We start from the raw sequence: 19,043 nt of genomic DNA, 5'->3' as shown, positions 1-19,043 counted from the left end.
AACACCTTGTATAATCATCAAACGTTTGTCATTTTCAAGACGGCTAAAGAAACAGCGAAAAATAGAAGCCGTCATTAAGCAGTATCTTTTTACAACTCCTTCGGTACGTTTGAAATGAAGAACAAAGGAGCAGTTCATCGAAAGGTAAGTCTTTATTTCTACGACAAGATTCGTATCTTCATTGTTTAGACCTTTCTCGAAATTGATAATGTGTTTTAGTTATCGATAGCGTTTTGTGCAAAAGTAGAAAGTAACTTTTTGGAATGACATGAATATGTAATTATATTAGGAAAATAGGATTGTAGAAAAATTAACGCGTTAAATATTAATAATTGTTTTCTTTTAAATTGAATAATTTTTTTGTTATAATTTTCTACATTGTTTCTTTAAACAAAGTGAATCAATTTTTATTATACATTTTGTTGTTTCGATTTTACTAGATTATAAATTGTTTGCAGTTACATAACACTCTGTATATATTATACAATCTATACTATTATATCTAACCAAACGCAAACCAAATAAAATCGTGTTTCGCTTGATTGTTTTCAATAGTCTATAATACTTTTAAAAAGTAATGACTGGCGAATTGGACACCCGATATTATTACACGTACCCGAGAAGTTGCTTTCTCTCTGTCTCTCTCTGTCTCTCTCTCTCTTTGTCTCTCTTCTTTTATTTCATTTGCTCTTCATATACAACACATGTGGTCTGGTTAGTAAATTGTACCTGACCATGGTTAACTCATGAATGACTTACAGTTTACAATGCGTTTACACGTTTCATTTGCAATCTTCCTCTAGCCAACTGGCTATTGACTTTTATTGAATTCATATGGTACTTATTAAAATGCAGATTTTTATTCATCTATGATATAGGAAATGTAAAATTACAAGAATGCAAAAAAAAAAAATATAAAAAATATAATACTTATTGTAATATTCAGTGGATGAAACAAAGTATTACTTAGATTGTGTGAAATTTGTTTCTTTACGTTTATAAAGATGCGAATTTTCATAAAAAGCCACAGTCTGGTAATTATGAAAAGAAATTCCAAGAATTTACTAAATATTTTTTCCTTGCTACATATTTCTTCTTCCACCTAGATCTTCCAATTTTATGATTTTCATTGATGAATTGGTTCGACCGTGGGTTTTGGATAAACCCATGGATTTGGTGCGTATGGTGGTCGCTGTGGTATAGGATACGCCGTTATGGCGCCTGCTGGGCGGTTCGTTGTTGGTTTTGCATTTATTAAGGCCGCAAACATAGCTAGAGTTGCAATGAAGATAACGATGAGTCTTCTCGTTGAAATCTAGAAATAATTGCAATTTGTTAGAGTTATTGAACATGGAAAATTCATTTAATTTTTCAGAATTTCCGAAACTACTTTTGGGAAGCTTTTTATAATTGTTTCTAATTAGCAATATTCTATGTTTCTTCATACAAAAAAATAAACAAATGTCTGGTAGTGTATATTACCATTATAGAAATCAGCTGAAAATCTTCTGATGGATATCTTGAATAAATTTTGTTCTTTTTTAAATAAATTTCACAAGTTGCTCTTCAGTTCGTGTTTAAGTATGAACAGGCGATGATTGCAGAAGCTGCAGACCTTTTATACCGGAGAGTTTTTGAGAGGTGGTTGTTAATCTGGGTCAGAGGTCTGCCACATGGCAATACTACCCGTATGAACAAAACAAGGAATTCCCGTTTTCATAGCCGCGTGTCACATACGCGGCTGCTAATTCTCATTCATACATGCTCTTTCATTTATTAGGTTCCTGAAGACACGCTTTCAGGAAATTTAACCGTTTGTATGTGGTAGAGCTACCAATGATTAAAATTCATAAGCTATACATGATTAATAAACTAAAATTTATAATTTCAACCAACGATACGTCTGCGTGTTGGAAACGTGTTTATTGAAAATTATACAGTATTAATGTTAGAACTACTGTCGGCTAGAATTCATAACTTAGAAAATGAAAATTGTTTAGGAACAAAATACAACAAACATTTTATCCGTATATTCTAAATATTTTAACAAAGAAATCGCTAAAATTCTTCAAAGGATATAGGATCATAAATTTCCAGGATTTATATGGAAAATCATTTATTGTTCGTTGTTACCATTTTGATCGGTTTGGGGCTACTGGAAGAAACAATCCTTAATTTGATACTGCTTTTGTGTCTGACGCGAGATCTTTATCTCCCCTAATATGTCTCAAATTACATAGTTCGACGGTGGAACGTTAATTTTAGCTCGTCGTTCGCACCTAACGTTTTGTACGAATTTCTGATGCTGAATATTTACTACAATGTAAAATATTCCTTTGTCAGTAGGACTAGAATTTTTTGGATTTTGCCGGGCTGAGTAAGTTTTATTAAATTTCTGTTTGAGATGTAAGTTATTTAATATCGTAGAAGTAGCGGTGCAATTTTTTTATACATCTGGATTTTTAATTCTAATTAATTAAGGTGCACGATACACGAACTATAATACATAGATGTTTGGTTTGATCTAAAATAAATTTTTCCAGATATCGTTTATTAATTCTAAAACGAAAGATATTTACGAAGGATTGGATTAAAAATATGTAATTTTCAAATGTATAATAATTTGGAAATTTTTATGTTTTAAATTAAAAAATATTTACCGGAAATATTTTAGATAAAGCAAGGAATAACAAAAATATAGTTTTTGTTGATTTTCCGTTGCCATCATTCGTCGAAAATATAAGATGATAAACAATGATCCTACATCCTTGACACGTTTGGTGTGGACACCTGATGAATAGTAATTAACTAATCGAAAGTTAGACGCAGCATGATTTTGCATTCACCAGATGGTGAATTATTCTCAGATGAGAACAAAAAAGCGAATGTAAAGATCGAAACGAAGTGTAAATATTAGTTGATCAAAGTGCACATTCCTTTTTTGCCATTAGTCATTGATTTGAATATTAAAACAGTATGATGCATGTTTATGTTAAATCTAATCAAACTAACGAAGAAAGAAAAGTATGCAATTCCAATTAATTCGCGTCACTAGACCAATTAATTTGCGAAGCAAACACAACACATTGTAACTTGTGACAATCGTATAATAACAATCTAATGAAATTTTTCAATATGGTCAATTCGCGTCACTAGGGATTAATTTGTGAGGGAAAAACAATACATTTGAATTATAATATTTTTATATAAATACAATTTATATAAAATATATAATATAAAATATATGATATATAATATATTAACGTATAATAAATACGATGTTGTATATTAAAAATCTAAGGAAATTTCTCAACATGGTGAATTACAAGCTTTTGTATCATTAATTAAAGTTTTCTTCTTTTATACATGTAATTTGCGATGTATGGACTATAGATATCTAGTAATAAAATATTAATCATTGCACTACGGATACTTAAACATATTCACATTTTTATAAACACAGCTAATTAAATATAGGTCTTATGGTTTGCATCAATGAAATCTGAAGAAATTATTCTATACAAAATTTGTGACTCATAGGGGTTTAATAATACAGTATTAATCATTAGACGGCGGATATTTACACAAAATGGAAATTAACAATTAAAGAAAATATACAGATCATGGTTAGTGTACGGATCATCAGTACACACCATATGTTTGAATCAAATCTAAGAAAATTTGTTCCCCTAATATTTTACAAGTATCTCTTTGTATACTACATATCTTTGATTATATTCTATTAGAAATCAGCAGCCTATTAATCATATCTTACAAAATAAAAAGAAAATTAAAACTACATTTGTCTAAGATTCAACCGCATACATTTTCATTTGAAGATCAACTACTTGTGTTTTGTCTCATAGTAGGAGGTATTGAACAGTCAGTTTCATTATCTATATATTCTATGTGTTCTAAATGTGTTCTATTCTTCGTAGAAAATTGAATTATTCTGAAACATAATTAAAGCGAATATATGAATATACGTGTTAGCCTAATAAAATGCTTTATATTTTCATCTTATGAATTTTTTATACTCACAGAATAAGAATTAGAATGGACACTTGAGTGACAAAGGTCAGCCAATAAATTGAGCTAGGTGCTGAGTCTATGGTTGCATTATATAGCTGGGAATATAATATGCCACTGAACAAAGGCACTGCATTATCACAAACTGATAAAATTGCGAATACCTTCCCTGTGAATTACCATGAAAATTGTTAATATGAAATATTAAAATGAAATCGGTAATCTCAAGTTATCATGCAATAAATTATTTGAAAAATTAAAATTTAGCAAAGTTATGATTATATTCAAAATTATAATCGAGGGAAATTATTATTTAAAAAACTTATTCTCAATTTTGCGAGAAGATATCACAATTTATGTAAGTACCTCGTTCGTCCACAGGAACTAGTTTTGAGGTCATTGACCTCAGGACTGGTGCCACTATCGGTCCAAGAGCAGCTACAGCAGCACCTGAAATTATAAAATATGTTTATCGTACAGTTATTCTCGAATCTAATTTCCAAAATCTTAATTTATTTTAAAAAACATAGAAATAGAAAATCAATCAAAATATTAAAAAAAAAATGATAACTATTTTTAGTCGCACTATGTTAATTGTTGCATTATGTTAATGAATAATTGTAGTTTCTTATTACCAACATAGAATAATTCTGGTATCTCGGCTAAGACGAATATTACTCTTCCAGAAGCATGAGCAATAGCGCCAATGGCTACCATAATAGTATCCCTAATTCCCATCAGTTTGCTCATTACTGGCACGCCGATTAGCATCGCTAAAATAAAGATAAAGTTACGCCAATGCATTTCAGTGTCGTGATTATTCAATAACTGTTTCTCACAGAGAAAACCACTCTTTCAGCCAGTGAAAGTACTCTAATGGAGAATGCCAACTTTCACTGATATGAAACAGCATGGAAAATATTTGTCTGACTCGATGTTTAGCTCCCTTCAGACAAATTATGATGATTATAATAATTTTTAGACTCTATAATCAGTTGTAAGCTTCTCGCAAATTTTTCGCACTTTATATAGGAATATTTTTATATAAGAATATAAATTCTTATAAAAATTTGTAAAAAGAAATTGCTAATTGGTAATAAGGCTCAAAACTTGTTCCTATGAAGGAAAAAGGTACATAATATTCGTCATAAATTTTTCAAAGAAAACAAATCTTATCGCAACTGACCTATCACAAAGGTAGCTGATTGGAATGTTCTGAAATTGCTAAATTTTCTCACGTCCCACTTGAATTTCAATTGAGTATACAAGAAACTCATAGGTTTCTCGTCTCTTTGAAAAGTATATAGCATCATGATGACCAGCAGAAGCCACAGGTGAAGCTTTCCATGATTTGGCCTGTTCTTGGTCATTGTCCTCACAGTTGCCATCACGTGCTTCTTATCAAAGTAGTCGGTTAACAAATTAGTACCTGCTAGTGACTGTTGCTGAGGCAGTGTTTGCCACTTTAGTCTAACCAGTGAATACAAAATGGCTAAGGCTAGTAAAGTGGAATTTATGCCGAACATTATGGTATAGGATGATTTGACAACATTTGAGTAAAGATAAGAGCCCAGAGCCACACCTGAAATAAAAAATGTATTATTTACATTTCCTCTCTTTTCTTCTAATATATATTTAATACTTTTGTGATCATTAATTTGTCGCTTTTAATTAATAAATTGTGCATGTTCATCATCTACGAGTTCTCTTCTGTCGAAACTTCTTTTCTGTCTGCCATAAAGTGGCCAATCTCTCAAGTATCTTGTCATATTGTCCCTCATCATAAAATATCCATAATGAAGTTATAATATTTAAGTCTTGTCTCTTTTCATATCTTCATAAACATATAAATTTACATAAACATCCGCAATTCATTTATTAATACGTAAGTCTTCAAAATCTTTTCAGAACTAAGTAAAATATAGAATTTCATTTACCAGTAGGCATAGTGCTGAGGTAAACCACATCTAAAATGGTAATCCTTAGGGTTCTTTGCTGAACGGATGATATGTCTGATATATATGCAAAACAGGAACCAAAAATAGCGACATCTCCTCCTAACATGCCCATGGGAAGACTCGCTGTATATACTATAGTATTTAGATCCCATGTATCCATCATGGAATTGATTACAACCATGAAAGAATAGATGAACTTTCCTAGTAGCCCAATAATTAGCGGCAGTTTTCGACCACGTCGATCGCTCCAGTTCCCAAAAAATAGAGCTAGTATTATAGGGACGACATGGCCTGCTATGTTATTCCATTGATGGAAGCTTGATACTGTTACCTGAAAATGTTCATATTTTATTTTAGAAAAATATATATAGCGTATCCCAAGCCTTAAAAGTTAAACCTCATCGATATATTCAAAGTATTTAATGCGTTTGGATCTCTGCCCATATATTTCTACCTCCCACCCGCTTGTCAAGATTCCACTCACATATCCCCTCTTATATCTAACATTAACAATTAAACATATATCTGGATTGAAATTTTTATATAGATGTAGTATGTAAAAATATTTAACAGTATAATAGAGAATTTGTTAAATTTTGTATTCATGGTACAAACCTATGGAATAATATATCTTTATATGACATTTTTTATTATACATTTTGCTTGATTATACCCATGTTTGGATAAAATATTCTATCTTTTATTAATATCATTTACTATTATATTTAATAAGCAACATCATATTATATTTTATTAAGAATTTTTCCATTTTGTCACAATGTTATATATATATATATATACATAAGATTAAACAGTACTCAATTTTGCAATCCCGATACCATTAAAAAAAAAATTAACATATTTCGATTAAAAAATTCGGGTCTTACAACATCGTCATATTTATCTTACAATGTGAAAAATGTTTGTTCTTCCGAAGTGCTTACATTCTTATCTTAAGTATTACGACAAATATATCGTTCATAAACCTTGTAAAATATATCGTCATTATTGCTTTCTTTCTCTCGCGTTCTATCAACGCAACGAATCTTAAAAATTTTTTTTTTAATTATTTGAGCGAGATGGGTTTTAAGATACGTTCCTGCTCTTAATCTTCGCGGCTCTTTTAGATTACACAGTACATGTATTATACATACTTGTACTTTGGTATTTATCGTCGCATTATCCTTCAGATTAGCGCAAATTTCTTCCGAATAACCGTGATCCACTCGACACGCTTTGTAGACGAAAAAAGCTTGTTCCACGACAGAAGTGATCATGAATGCCATCATGTACAGCCACATCGTTGGCTCTACCGACACTTCCTCCATCCATCGGAAGTATTTTCTCCATTTTTGGCCGGGTATCGTATCCTCGTTGAGGTTCAACTAAGAAAAAAAATATTTTTTATTCGCAATATTCACCATAATCTTCTGGATTTTCGTCGATAAAAAAAGTTCATTCGTCATTCGTTAATTTTTATGGAGGGACTAAAATAGCGATGGTGGAAATTCCATAGAAAAAATTTGGTAAAATGTGGTCTGAAAAATAGAAGATATTCTCTTTACTTTATTTTCACTGTGATATCGTTATCTCGAAATTACATAGGAATTGTACAAAAATTAATGAACTGTTCGACTTACTCGACTTAATTGAATTACTTAATTAAATGCAATTACTCAATTTTATATTGAATGAAATAATTGTATCTAATTAAATCAGTGGATTATTTCTTCAAATTGTACGAAGAAAATAAATAAAAAATCATAGTTGCACGGTGCGATTAGAAAATATTATAATTTAATTTATGAACGAATAAATGGAACGGTAATTCAAGATATTGATCCCACAATTTGAGAACAATAATTCATTCATTCTCTCAGGGATTAAAGATAATTATTACAATGGAATATTTAATAGTGTAAGTTATTTTGAATTGCTTTAAAATAAGGAAGAAAGCCAGTAATAAATATAAGAAATGGGAACAGAGAGGAAACGATAGAGAAATAGAAGTATAATTGATTTATTTACCTCACTGCCCATGATTATTGTTTATTTTAGAATGACGTTCGGTGTCAGAGACAAGCACGCCAATTGAACCATTTCACGTGATCATTCTGACTTTCTTGCGGCTTGGTATCGCTTACGCTTAGAACTCTACGTCGAGATTCCGATTTCTTGCACTGAGATGGCATAAAAACTGCTAAGATAAGTAAAAACGGTGTCCCCCACTCCTTGCAAAACACCGACCCTCTCTGCAACGAATATCGTCCAATTTCCTTATTAGAACATTTAGCGAACTATAAAATTGCATTAAAAGAGAAAAAGAAAATTTCCGGTAAGATTCTTCATAGAAGAATTTCAACGGCGTAATAATTATTTTCATTTTCGAAATCAAGTTGGACGAGATAATACGTGTTTTCTATAAATCTTCAAGTTAGTCGTAACATCTGAATTAAAATTATTTTCAAACGCATATCTCAAACAATTGTGCCTCTTTCAACGTTCAACTTGAGAGATTACTATCGTTACGTTTTGTCTGGCTCGTTTTGGTTGCGTTGCCGTTAATTTTTGAATTTAGATTAAATTGTAATATTGTCTGTTATTTAATGCGATTTGAAATTAAACTGCACGTTTCGGCTAACCTGCTATGCGCAGCAGTACTGGCACGGGAGAGGATTAAAGTTGGTGAAAATAAATGTTCGCTTAATCCTGCTATATTATTAGAAAAATATTCTTCACAAAAAAAAAAAAATGTTTATTCGTATTCTAATTGGATATTGACAGAATAGTCGTTGAAATTTCGAATGCTCGGAGTTAAAATCGTTCGCAATACGTTTTCGCTCTTATTAATTACAAGATTCTAATTTCGATAGATTTTCGATAGTTTAGAAATTGACAAATACAAACACGTCGACTAACAAGACTAACAAGAATTGGAAACTAATAAAACAAATAACTAAAAGCTAAAGAACTAAAGGACTAAAGAACTTAAAAGCTGAGAGCAAAACTAAGAGCTAAAGGAATTAAGAGCTGAAAAACTAAGGAACTAAAGAATTAAAAAAAACAAAGGAATTGAGAAATTAAGAATTAATCGCTATGAACAAGAAATTACTTGCCAAGAAATGGGAACTGACCGCCAAGAACCAAGAAGTTAATCACCAAGAACTGAGAAAATTAATCACACAAAACTGAGGAATTAATTACTCTAAAACTAAGAAATTATTATCGCTTCTTCTATGCAGCTACGCTTATTTATATTTAGGTCTACCGCGGAGGGGTTGTCGTGTGACGGGTTATTCCGCGGGGGTTGTGAGGTTCGAATTCGGTTCATATACAAATTGTTAAAATTTATTTAAATTTCAAATTGGAACCCGCACTCGCGCTATTGGTAGTTTTAGAATACGTTACGGCGCTACTATTGGTAGTTTTAGAATACGTTACGGCGCTACTATTGGTAGTTTTAGAATACGTTACGGCGCATGCGCAGCGCGGGACGTGACACTATTATTAACTTAGTATTAACCTAAATTAACCACGGCTTAACCCTTCGCACTGGGGAGGAGCCGTCGGTTCGTTTCACTCAGTGATTCGAGCGCGCGACCATGTTTGTTTAGGTTTGATTCCTTTGGAACTGGAAGCGTTGATGCCAATGGAATAGGTTCAGTGGGTTACTAAACTTTTCATATATAATCTTACGAAGCGTAGAATGATCGACTTCAATTGGCTATAAGATTTTATTATCTCAAAATAGATCGCGTTCACGGATCGTGCTGTGTCTTCGGCGTCGGTTTAAGCTAGGCAGTCGATGGCAATATTTTCAAATTTGTCGAACCCTGTAAGCGTGGAATGCGACAATAAAAGCTCGGGTCAAGCGAAGACGAGTTTGATTTTTCGTTATTTAAACGACGAAATTACATCTAGTAATGTCTCACATAGAATGCTTGACGATAGAGAAACAGCGATGAAGATAGCATTTGAGATGTAAACATACGTATAATATTAAAGTACAATAGTTTTATATGTTAATTTGTATGTGAAATTATTTTAAGTTAGCTGTAAGGAATACGACAAATATTACGGCAAATCGTCTCTATTTGTTCGATAGGCGAAAAAGGTCTCGAGCGCAAAGGGTTGACGTTAAAATATAAGTCGTATTAGAAGATTTCATTGTTCTATTCCAATTACATTTATATCTATTTTATACTTGAAGGATCGACTTTTGGGAAACCTGATTGGTTACCTGAATATCTATAGATAATCTTAAACGTGTAGAAAAAAAATATATCTTTATTTAATATAATCCTAAACAAACATGATCTTATAATTTTAATACAATTGTTCAAAATAATGCGAAAATCATTTTAGAAAAATTAAAGTATCACACACAATCGATATTAACGAACCATCGTCCTCCCAATTTCCCACCATCGATACGGGATTGAATTCTGTGTCTCGTTTCACGTAATTCACTTCCAAGAAATAGCATTCTGTTTCGGTTAAATAACCACTGTCCTTATCATCGTATATGTATCATTTTTTCGATCTACTAAACTCTAACCATTGAGCGATAATCTGTTTGGAGGAGCTCTCCCCCTCTCAATGACCACCGGTCTTACGGGATATTTATATTTGTCGATGATAAAAATAAGCAATTTGTTTCGTAAAAAAATGATATAATACAGAGCCTACAGAAATAGTTTCAGAAGTGCTTTCGTACAAAAAGTGGCTGATAGTGGTACCGACAGTTTTTTATATTAATTAATATAGTCTTATAATGTACCGTATGAAAAAACCTACGTTATTCCACCAGCAACAGAATCGTGTCCTTGTTAGTGGTTCGTCCACTGGTCGAGTTCCTTTTTTACCGACAGTATCGACGAAGAAGGTGATGGAGAAAGACGATGGATATTAGAAAAAAGAAGGAAACGTCTTGACCGGTCGTTGACGTGTACTTGTTTTTGCGTTTACGACGATTTCACCACTCGCGTATTTCGACACTCGGAAGTTACTATTTAGTTAACTGTTATCGGTTATCGCAGCTTATTGCGGTTTGTAATTAAAAATGAGAAAGCAACGTTCTCGATAACTAAAAGTGGTCATTGATTTGATATAGATAAGTGGTTTATCTGTAAATTAATTCTGATTGTTCAAAATTTTAAGCAATTTTTCAACTTATTCGTAGCAAGACAGATTCGTAATATAACAAAACTTTTCCTGTTGCTTAATATGTACACAGTTGATTAGCGATCACTTAAACGAAATATACTATTGGCTTGGCAACTAAGTGATTGCGGATTCTGTCAATACCGCCTAATGACGATCACTTAGTTATCAAATCAATGCTTACGTAAGAGAAAAATTATTGAAGCAGATAAATAAAATGATTGACGTATTTCTTTTAGTCGTAACAGATAATATTTATGAAAGCGATAGATGCAGTAGAACCTGCGTTATATGAACACCCGTTATGTGGATCTTCCATCGTATGAACAATTCCTATTACAGTACTATATTCAAACATACCAAAGGCGTTTACACGTTTGCTTCTATACGATTTTTACTAATTATAGGTTTAATTACGAACGATGATATAATTAGAATTCATAAAAAATTGAGTTTACAAGACTGCCGTAATATGGTAGGGCAATGTCTGGTCGAGTATGAAAACCGAAACACTGAAGGAAAATGAGCATTATTATTATAGAATTGAGTGCAAATTATTATATGTAGCCTTGTAATACGAAATTGCTGTCTAACGCAACAGAGCGATACCGATTCCAGTAATTCGATAAAAATTACAATAGCACGCTTTATCGATATTTTTATTTATATTAATGTAAATACCATAAAACTAATTGTATCGAAGAAATTATGCGATTTAGCTGGGAAAAAAATTTCAGAGATAAAAAAGGAGGATTGAAAAATATCGTCTTTTTTATTTTATATTCTACGTATGAAGTTACTGTTCTATTATGAGGAAGTTGACGCGAAAATTTGTTTACGCCAACACTTTGGTCTCCTGGATGTTTTGAGTTTGGTACTTGATAGTAGCCAATTGCGCAAATCAGAGAGCCAAAAGCAACGTCTACGACTAGGAAATTAAAATAATTCAATGCGGAAGAGAACAATTTACCATAATACTACGAATACTTCGATTTCTTCAAATTTCATAAAACTGTAAGAGCAACACGAGAAAGAAAAATTTAACAGAAGAAATATTGAACAAAGCTTTGAAGCTTCCTTTCGTCACCATGGTGTAAAAGAAATAGAAATTAATAACATAAATTGACAAAGAAATGCTGCGATAATGACATATAGAGTTGACGCAACATTTGTCTTTAACGAGACATTTTATTAACGTACATACACTAGCTAGAAGGATTTTTATATCTTTATTTCCTAATGGAGTGTTGTTTCTTCATCAGATAATATACGTATCATTCTAATAATGACATGTAATTATAAATAATAATACATTTTTATAATACAAAATTTAAATTTTTATTCTAAATTGATCGCTATGTAAATGGTATAAAATATAATGTTGCATAAATATTTTGTACAATCCTTCTACATATATTGTGTAATAGTATACAGATTTACCTTTGTCACATGTTCACCAACAGCAAGTCCAATGATCCAGTTACACAATAATGGTGGCACAACAACGATAATAGTGGTTCATAAGAAACAATATCTTTCCAATCATATCGTAAATAATAGAAAAAAAAAATATATTAGAAACGTATTAAATCATAGTAGCAGCAGTAGCACGATAACCACGTGCAGCTGCTAAGAACTTGAGAACTGCTATCGACCACGCATAGTCAAATAGCAGTGCTGCCAACGTTTGACTTCCAACTAGCCCCACGTAACAAGGAACATTTAGCGCGGTAAAGACTAGACTTGATTCAGATTCGTAACTATGAACGCGTAGTTGACTGAAAGAGATTCGATTCAGCCACAGCAATCGTTTTCAACTTTCGCATCAACAATTTTACATAATTTTATATTGACCTATATATAAATGGTACCTTTAGCATAGCTCGAGTGCTATTTCATTTGCACGTTCAGAGATTAATAAATATTGTTCGTAAAAGAGGATTAGAAGAAAGCGCGGGAAGTAGGAAACGGTTTAAAAAATATTATCGCTTTTGAGTGAAATAAAATTGACTCGTGTTGAACCGTAGAAAAGCTAACTACACTTCAATCTCGATGATTTTTGGCTACGTTGTAGAAATCGATATTTTCAATAATTTGATCCTATATACAGGGTGTTCGGGAAATTTAAGGGGTGATTTTTGAAACGGAAATAAGACGAAAATCAAGAATACAGAATTGCGTTTTCGGCTTTGCTGTTTGGTTATTGACGATTAAAAATCGGCCGAAATATCCCTGCACGCGAGCTAACCTCCTTACACCAACGAAAGAAAGTCGGTTTTAAGCAGCGGGCCGCGCAACGATCCTCACAGCGAACGACACACGAGCGGTAGCTTATCTCGTACAAGTTGCAGAGAAGTGAAAAATGACAATCAGATGTTTTGCAAAAGAAATAGCAGATTGAACGTTAAAACTGTTTACTCGTGGAAATCCATAAGAGGTTTGGATGGAATTCTATTGGATTGGCAACTAAGTAATTGCGGATTTTGTCATTAGGTGGTAATGGCAAAATCCGCAATCACTTAGTTGCCAACACTGAATTCTTATTTATAGTAAGCAGCAAAAGTACTATTATTTTTATTAGTTACACTTCTAAATTATATCTGAATTATATATTCGCTAATGTAATATACCACAAACGCATTGATACGAATACCTAGTCAGGTTCGCAGCCAATTAGCTCATATTATTTGCCATATAATTAATAATTATATCAGTTATACATTTCATCGCTTCGCTGTATAGTGATACAATTAGTAATTGTATATCAAATAATACTGATTGCCCGGGTCTCACCACGTGGAGGTGCTGCGAGTGGAGACCCACCCTAACCGCGACCCATCCACCCTCCTTTTGCGCAAAGGAGTCTAAAATTGATTTATCGTCAAATAAATGCTCCTTTTGCTGTGCGTTTGTACAATGTTCGAAACAAACAGCAAAAGGAGCTTCGAGATGAGAAACCGACGCGAGAACTAAACCTGACTAGGACCCGTGCATCTACGAATCTAATCTACCCAACCATAAATCACAGCTACGTAAAAGTCTAAACATCTACTTAACCTGTCTACGTAATAATCTGAATGTAACAAAGGGAAAGGGAGGGGATAAGGTCAGAAGTATGAGAGACCTTTTCGCAAGAGATTCGATAGCACAAAAAAGGAGCTTCACGAGAACTGGATTCTACAAAAGACTCCGAAAGAAATTCAATCTGCGAAAGATTAGTAAAATTCTATAAAATATGTGTAATTATCGAAGACACTAAATGATATTCAATCTGAGACAAACTCGTTTGCTGGATTAGTACTTGGAAAGAGAAACTCAGACAGTCTTGAGATGAGAATGTTTTATAAAAAAGTGAAAAATAAAGTAATAATTGTTAATTAGAATAAATTGGTATTGAGAAATTTTTGGAAAAAAAATAGTGAACTGTTTTTATCTTTTTAGTCAAAACTAGGAAATTTGAAAGCGAGTATTTTAAGTAATCGAGTTTCAAGTAATTGAATTTGGACTGAATTAAAAATTGAAAATCTGATTTGAATACAAAAATGAGAGAAAAATCGATTAATATAAAATCGCTTGCTTTTGCCTTTTAACATGTAATGTCTGTTATTTCTATCTGTTTTCTTGTTATTTATATTATTATTATATTGTTATTTATTGCTATATTATTTTTATTTAGTACAGTTAACAAACCGAAAGATGTGCACATAAATTATTCTGTGCAAAATTGTTGTTACAAACTAACGGTGATCGCGAATGAACATTTGTTCCACGCAAATGAAATTCGAATATTTATAAAATTCTACGTGTCAAAAAAGATTGACAATATCGCAGCCGAAAAGATCATAAAATTTATGATTCTAAGAACGAACGATCGCCAGCATTAATTCTAATAGCAATGTTCATGCTGACAAAGCAATATGTCTTGTAGCAGTATTTTCTGTATTAAACGTGGTAATAAGGGGCTCATTAATAAGGGGCACGTTAATAAGGGGCACGTTAATAAGGGGCACGTTAATAAGGGGCACGTTAATAAGGGGCACGTTAATAAGGGGCACGTTAGTAAGGGCATTGATAAGGAGGATATTAAGGGAGATGCATTAATAAAGGAGACATTAAGGGATGCATTAATAAGGGGGGGGGAGGGCATTAAGGGATGCATTAATAAAGGGGACATTAAGGGGCGCGTTAATAAGGGGGACATTAAGGGATGCATCAACAAGGGGGACATTGAGTAGCGCGTTAATAAGGGGGACATTAAGGGGCGCTGGAAAAGAAACAAAGCAGTAGCCGGAAGGGCTAGTAAAATTCGATCGCCTTCCACTCTATATAAACCCGATCAATAAACCGTGAGTGGAAGGGAATATTCTTATTTCGCAACGCTAATTTACTACTAATATTTCGGAAGCAGAAAATTCTCAAAATCAAACGCGACGAGTGCTTCGTTTTATATCTGCAATACCAATTAATCTACCATTAAAAAAAAAAGAAAAGGAAAGTCTGAAAATTCCCGAAATTTGATACGCAACGCTAATAAGTATAAATCTACGCACTCGTATTTAAGCAATACGCAACACTAATTGCGAGAGATCGAAGTGCAACCATTTAAGAGGTTGCTGATGAACGATCACACTTGTACAACTCTTGCAGCTGTATCGTGTGATCCAGGAACAGTGTCCGACCAATGCAGTCGGGGGGTTTGGGCATTTTGTAAACGCAACTCTACTTAACAAAACGCGATCATTCATTATCGCAACGCTAATTCTTATAGTGAATTCAAATAAAAATTACTATTTACTATATGAAAAAGCTACTTTAAATATTCTGATATTGCTACTTGCAATACTATAAAATTAATTGAAAATTAACATTTCTATAATCTAATTTTAAGCAATAGGAAATAGGATAAATTCTAAATATTCATAATAAAATTTGCAAAAGACAATCGCGATATCGTAATTCGCAACTCTAAAGTAAACGCGATTATCATTTTATCGCAACACTAATTCAAACCGTGATCATTTTCTCGCCACGCTAATGAAAATCCGCGATGTTATTTCGCAACTCTAATTCAACCCGTAATTAATCTGTCGCCACACTAATAAGAAAAATCGCGATTTGTCCAATGGGACGTTGGACCGATATACATCGGCCAAAAACTACTACTACTACTACTACTACTACTACTATTACTACTACTACTACTACTACTACAAACACTAAAAGCGAGCATAGTGACAAAGTAGTAACAATAATGACTTCCCATGCTCTGGATGACCCAGAAGATGGGGAGCCATTGGTAGTTGCCCTCTTGAGTGGCAGTTTGCCGGGCCTCTTCGGCTTATAGCCTCTTCTTTCTTCGGGCGCAATGCCCGCTGAAACTTAAATCTAAGCTCGAGACTTCTAAATCGCAAACAAAAAAAAAAAAACTTACCAAGGTAAAATAAAAATATAAACCGCGGAAGCTGATTGAAGTGCGCATGGACTGACCAACGATCACAGCAGTGATCGTTGCTCACTCGCATGTGCGTGCTCGAGCGATAAACGTTCGTTTCGACCCATTCGCGACCGCGACCGCGAAATTCGAAAAATCGAAAGGCAAAACCAGAGACGAGTGCATGCTCTACTCGTGCCAGTTTCACCGTCGATTTTTCAAATTAGATTTCCAGAAACAGGTTGGTCACGCGAAAACGCGCCTACCCGATCAGAGACTGTGCCAACCTGCCCGGCCCTACCTACTTATAATTATAACAGACACACCAGAAAGTATACTACCTATCCTACCTAGCGCTATATTTAAAAAATGGCAAAACGGGCACACCAACACACCCGCTCCACGGTTCTCACGCAAACGCTCGGGCGCAAAGGTCCTACACTAAAGAGGACGTCCCGGGACGCCTCCGACACCCGAGCTTAACACACACCATGCACGCTCTAAGGTACGTACCGTTTTCCTGAAATCGACTGACGAAGGCTAGCGACCATTGCGTGAAACGTGATAAAACACGCGCGAGGGAATTATATTTTGAAAATAAATATAAGCAAAGTTGGAATTATAATTGCAATTGATAGCAATATCAAGAGTCTGATTACATTTAATCGTGTGGGGCGATATTATCAGAAATTGTGACGTAATTGAGTCGATATGTGTCTCGACGTTTTTAATATTTGAAGTTGTAAGGAATGGGAAAAAGCGACGCAATTCCACGGCCTAACAACACACACACACACTCATAATGTGGAAAATACGTCGTGCACGATACACTAACGCATCGTCAGTCGCTGAGAAATTATTACATTACTTAATTCTAGATCATCGTGCCCATTGTCTTTCTCCCATTCAAGTAGCACCTGGGCACGTGAATGGGATCCTGACAATGGGCACGGAAAGGGTTAAACCTGAAAATCCTGATCTAAAAAGATGATTAGTTTGCGTAATTTTTATTTAACGGACTAACCTTCTTTGATTTTATGTTTTACTATTTCGTTTCTTATTAACTCTACTCTATTCATTCAATAGCAAGCAAGTAACTTTAATTTATTAATTTAATAAATCAGAAGAAAATTGTAATATCGCAAGAAAAGATTTTTAATTGAAGAAAGACTGAGACTCGATCAAATGGCATAATTGACTCTAAATGTACTAGCAAGATAAAAATAATCTCAGGCGATGTCCTCGTCAAAGCGTATTTTCGAAAATGCACAAACAACGTTCAAAATTATCGCTTTGATTCAAACATCTGCCTGTCGCGAAGTGTCTTCTTGCACGTAAAATTTCACACATTCTCGTACGGGGAAAAAATAAATTTTAACTCATCTTTGAAATTCTATCCAAAGTAAAATAAACTAACGTGACTTAACATTCGAAGATTATTCATTGCATGTACCGTCATCGTCATTCAGCTACAATTGCATCTTTCGAAGCAACGAAATCGGAGGGTATCCGATTTCTTCGCTACAAAATGCTCAAACGAGATCGCTTCAGCGTCTCTTATTTCCAATAAAATTCATTGCTTAAGATCAAGGTATATTCGTGAAGATATTTGCCATTTGCAAATATTCGTACGGAATATTAACATACATATTTATAAATAACACGAATATACGTTTAACCTAACTATTAAAAAACTAATTATTACAATCGCGACGTGCAAGAAGACCTATCCTAAATTAATAAATTTGAACAAAGAGTGTTACTACTCACGGGTATAAAAAATACCCGCGGTCACTATGCTCGCAAACAATTCTACGTAATACAACCAGTCACCCGTGTCGATTCGGACCTTTCATCCTACGACATGATTGGGTGACCGGAGGAACAGAAACGCATGCGACTCACTGTTCGAAGCGGAGAAACAGAGGGCGTACCATGGCTGTTGCGCCACTCCAGCGAATATCGTCAGGGATCGTGGACGGTCCAGTGGTGATCTAAATAAAACACAGAATAAAACATGATGAGTGATTGCAGATTGTTTGAAAAATTGGAGATAATGAGAAATGGAAGTTTATTAAATTTGCATCTTTGGTAATAATAAAGATTGGAATTCTAATAAACTTTGATAAGTATAAGAAGTGAAACTCTGATATGAAAGTTAAAAATGTAAAAATGAAGAATCTAATGATTTGTGAGATGTGTTGGTCATTTGTTTCATAATTTGTTATTAAGACTTTAACGCTTATTTTATTGTAACGAAAGAATAAATTGAGAAGATTCTAAACTGGTAAATTATCGATCAAATTGTATCTCTTAAATGATGGCGATGAAAGAAAAATATACGGAATAGACATAATGTAAAAGTACTTACATTTTTGGCTTTTCAGCCACTGTTAGGACACTCCCAAAGAAGATAAAGAAGTTGAAGCAGCGATATGTCTGTAACAAAACATAAGATATCA

The 19,043-nt window shown here is 33.4% G+C and overlaps 1 protein-coding gene across 5 annotated transcripts; it reads right to left on the bottom strand.

Annotated features, from left to right (window-relative positions):
- Window positions 1-3,279: 3,279 nt before the first annotated feature.
- LOC117242347 (thymic stromal cotransporter homolog) lies at window positions 3,280-18,969 on the bottom strand. Of its 5 annotated transcripts, XM_033508914.1 has the most exons (10): window positions 18,953-18,969; window positions 12,591-12,684; window positions 8,016-8,239; window positions 7,142-7,372; window positions 5,967-6,318; window positions 5,216-5,611; window positions 4,665-4,802; window positions 4,396-4,479; window positions 4,042-4,198; window positions 3,841-3,952 (listed from the first exon to the last, which is right to left on the bottom strand). In XM_033508914.1, the coding sequence occupies exons 3-10, from the start codon at window positions 8,025-8,027 to the stop codon at window positions 3,841-3,843; spliced, it is 1,482 nt and encodes a 493-aa protein (XP_033364805.1). In that variant the 5' UTR covers window positions 8,028-8,239; window positions 12,591-12,684; window positions 18,953-18,969. The 5 variants fall into 5 exon arrangements, 4 of the variants coding, with proteins under 4 accessions (XP_033364807.1, XP_033364805.1, XP_033364806.1 ...); XM_033508916.1 differs by lacking the exon at window positions 18,953-18,969 and having other exon boundaries at window positions 3,280-3,952; window positions 12,591-12,798; XM_033508915.1 differs by lacking the exon at window positions 18,953-18,969 and having other exon boundaries at window positions 8,016-8,184; window positions 12,591-12,798.
- Window positions 18,970-19,043: the final 74 nt, after the last annotated feature.

This window comes from Bombus vosnesenskii, unplaced genomic scaffold (assembly GCF_011952255.1).
Source record: "Bombus vosnesenskii isolate JDL3184/JDL3185 unplaced genomic scaffold, Bvos_JDL3184-5_v1.1 scf7180000016274, whole genome shotgun sequence".
Taxonomy (NCBI): Eukaryota; Metazoa; Arthropoda; class Insecta; order Hymenoptera; family Apidae; genus Bombus; species Bombus vosnesenskii.
Note: the sequence above shows the minus strand (reverse complement) of the source record. Positions and strands in the feature narration are given on the sequence as shown.

Coding starts and splice junctions, on each gene's coding strand:
- LOC117242347 (XM_033508914.1), bottom strand. Junction 4,803..5,215: donor ATCAGCTACCTTTGTGATAG/GTCAGTTGCGAT, acceptor TCTTTATTTTAG/CGATGCTAATCGGCGTGCCA. Junction 4,480..4,664: donor ACCAGAATTATTCTATGTTG/GTAATAAGAAAC, acceptor TTATAATTTCAG/GTGCTGCTGTAGCTGCTCTT.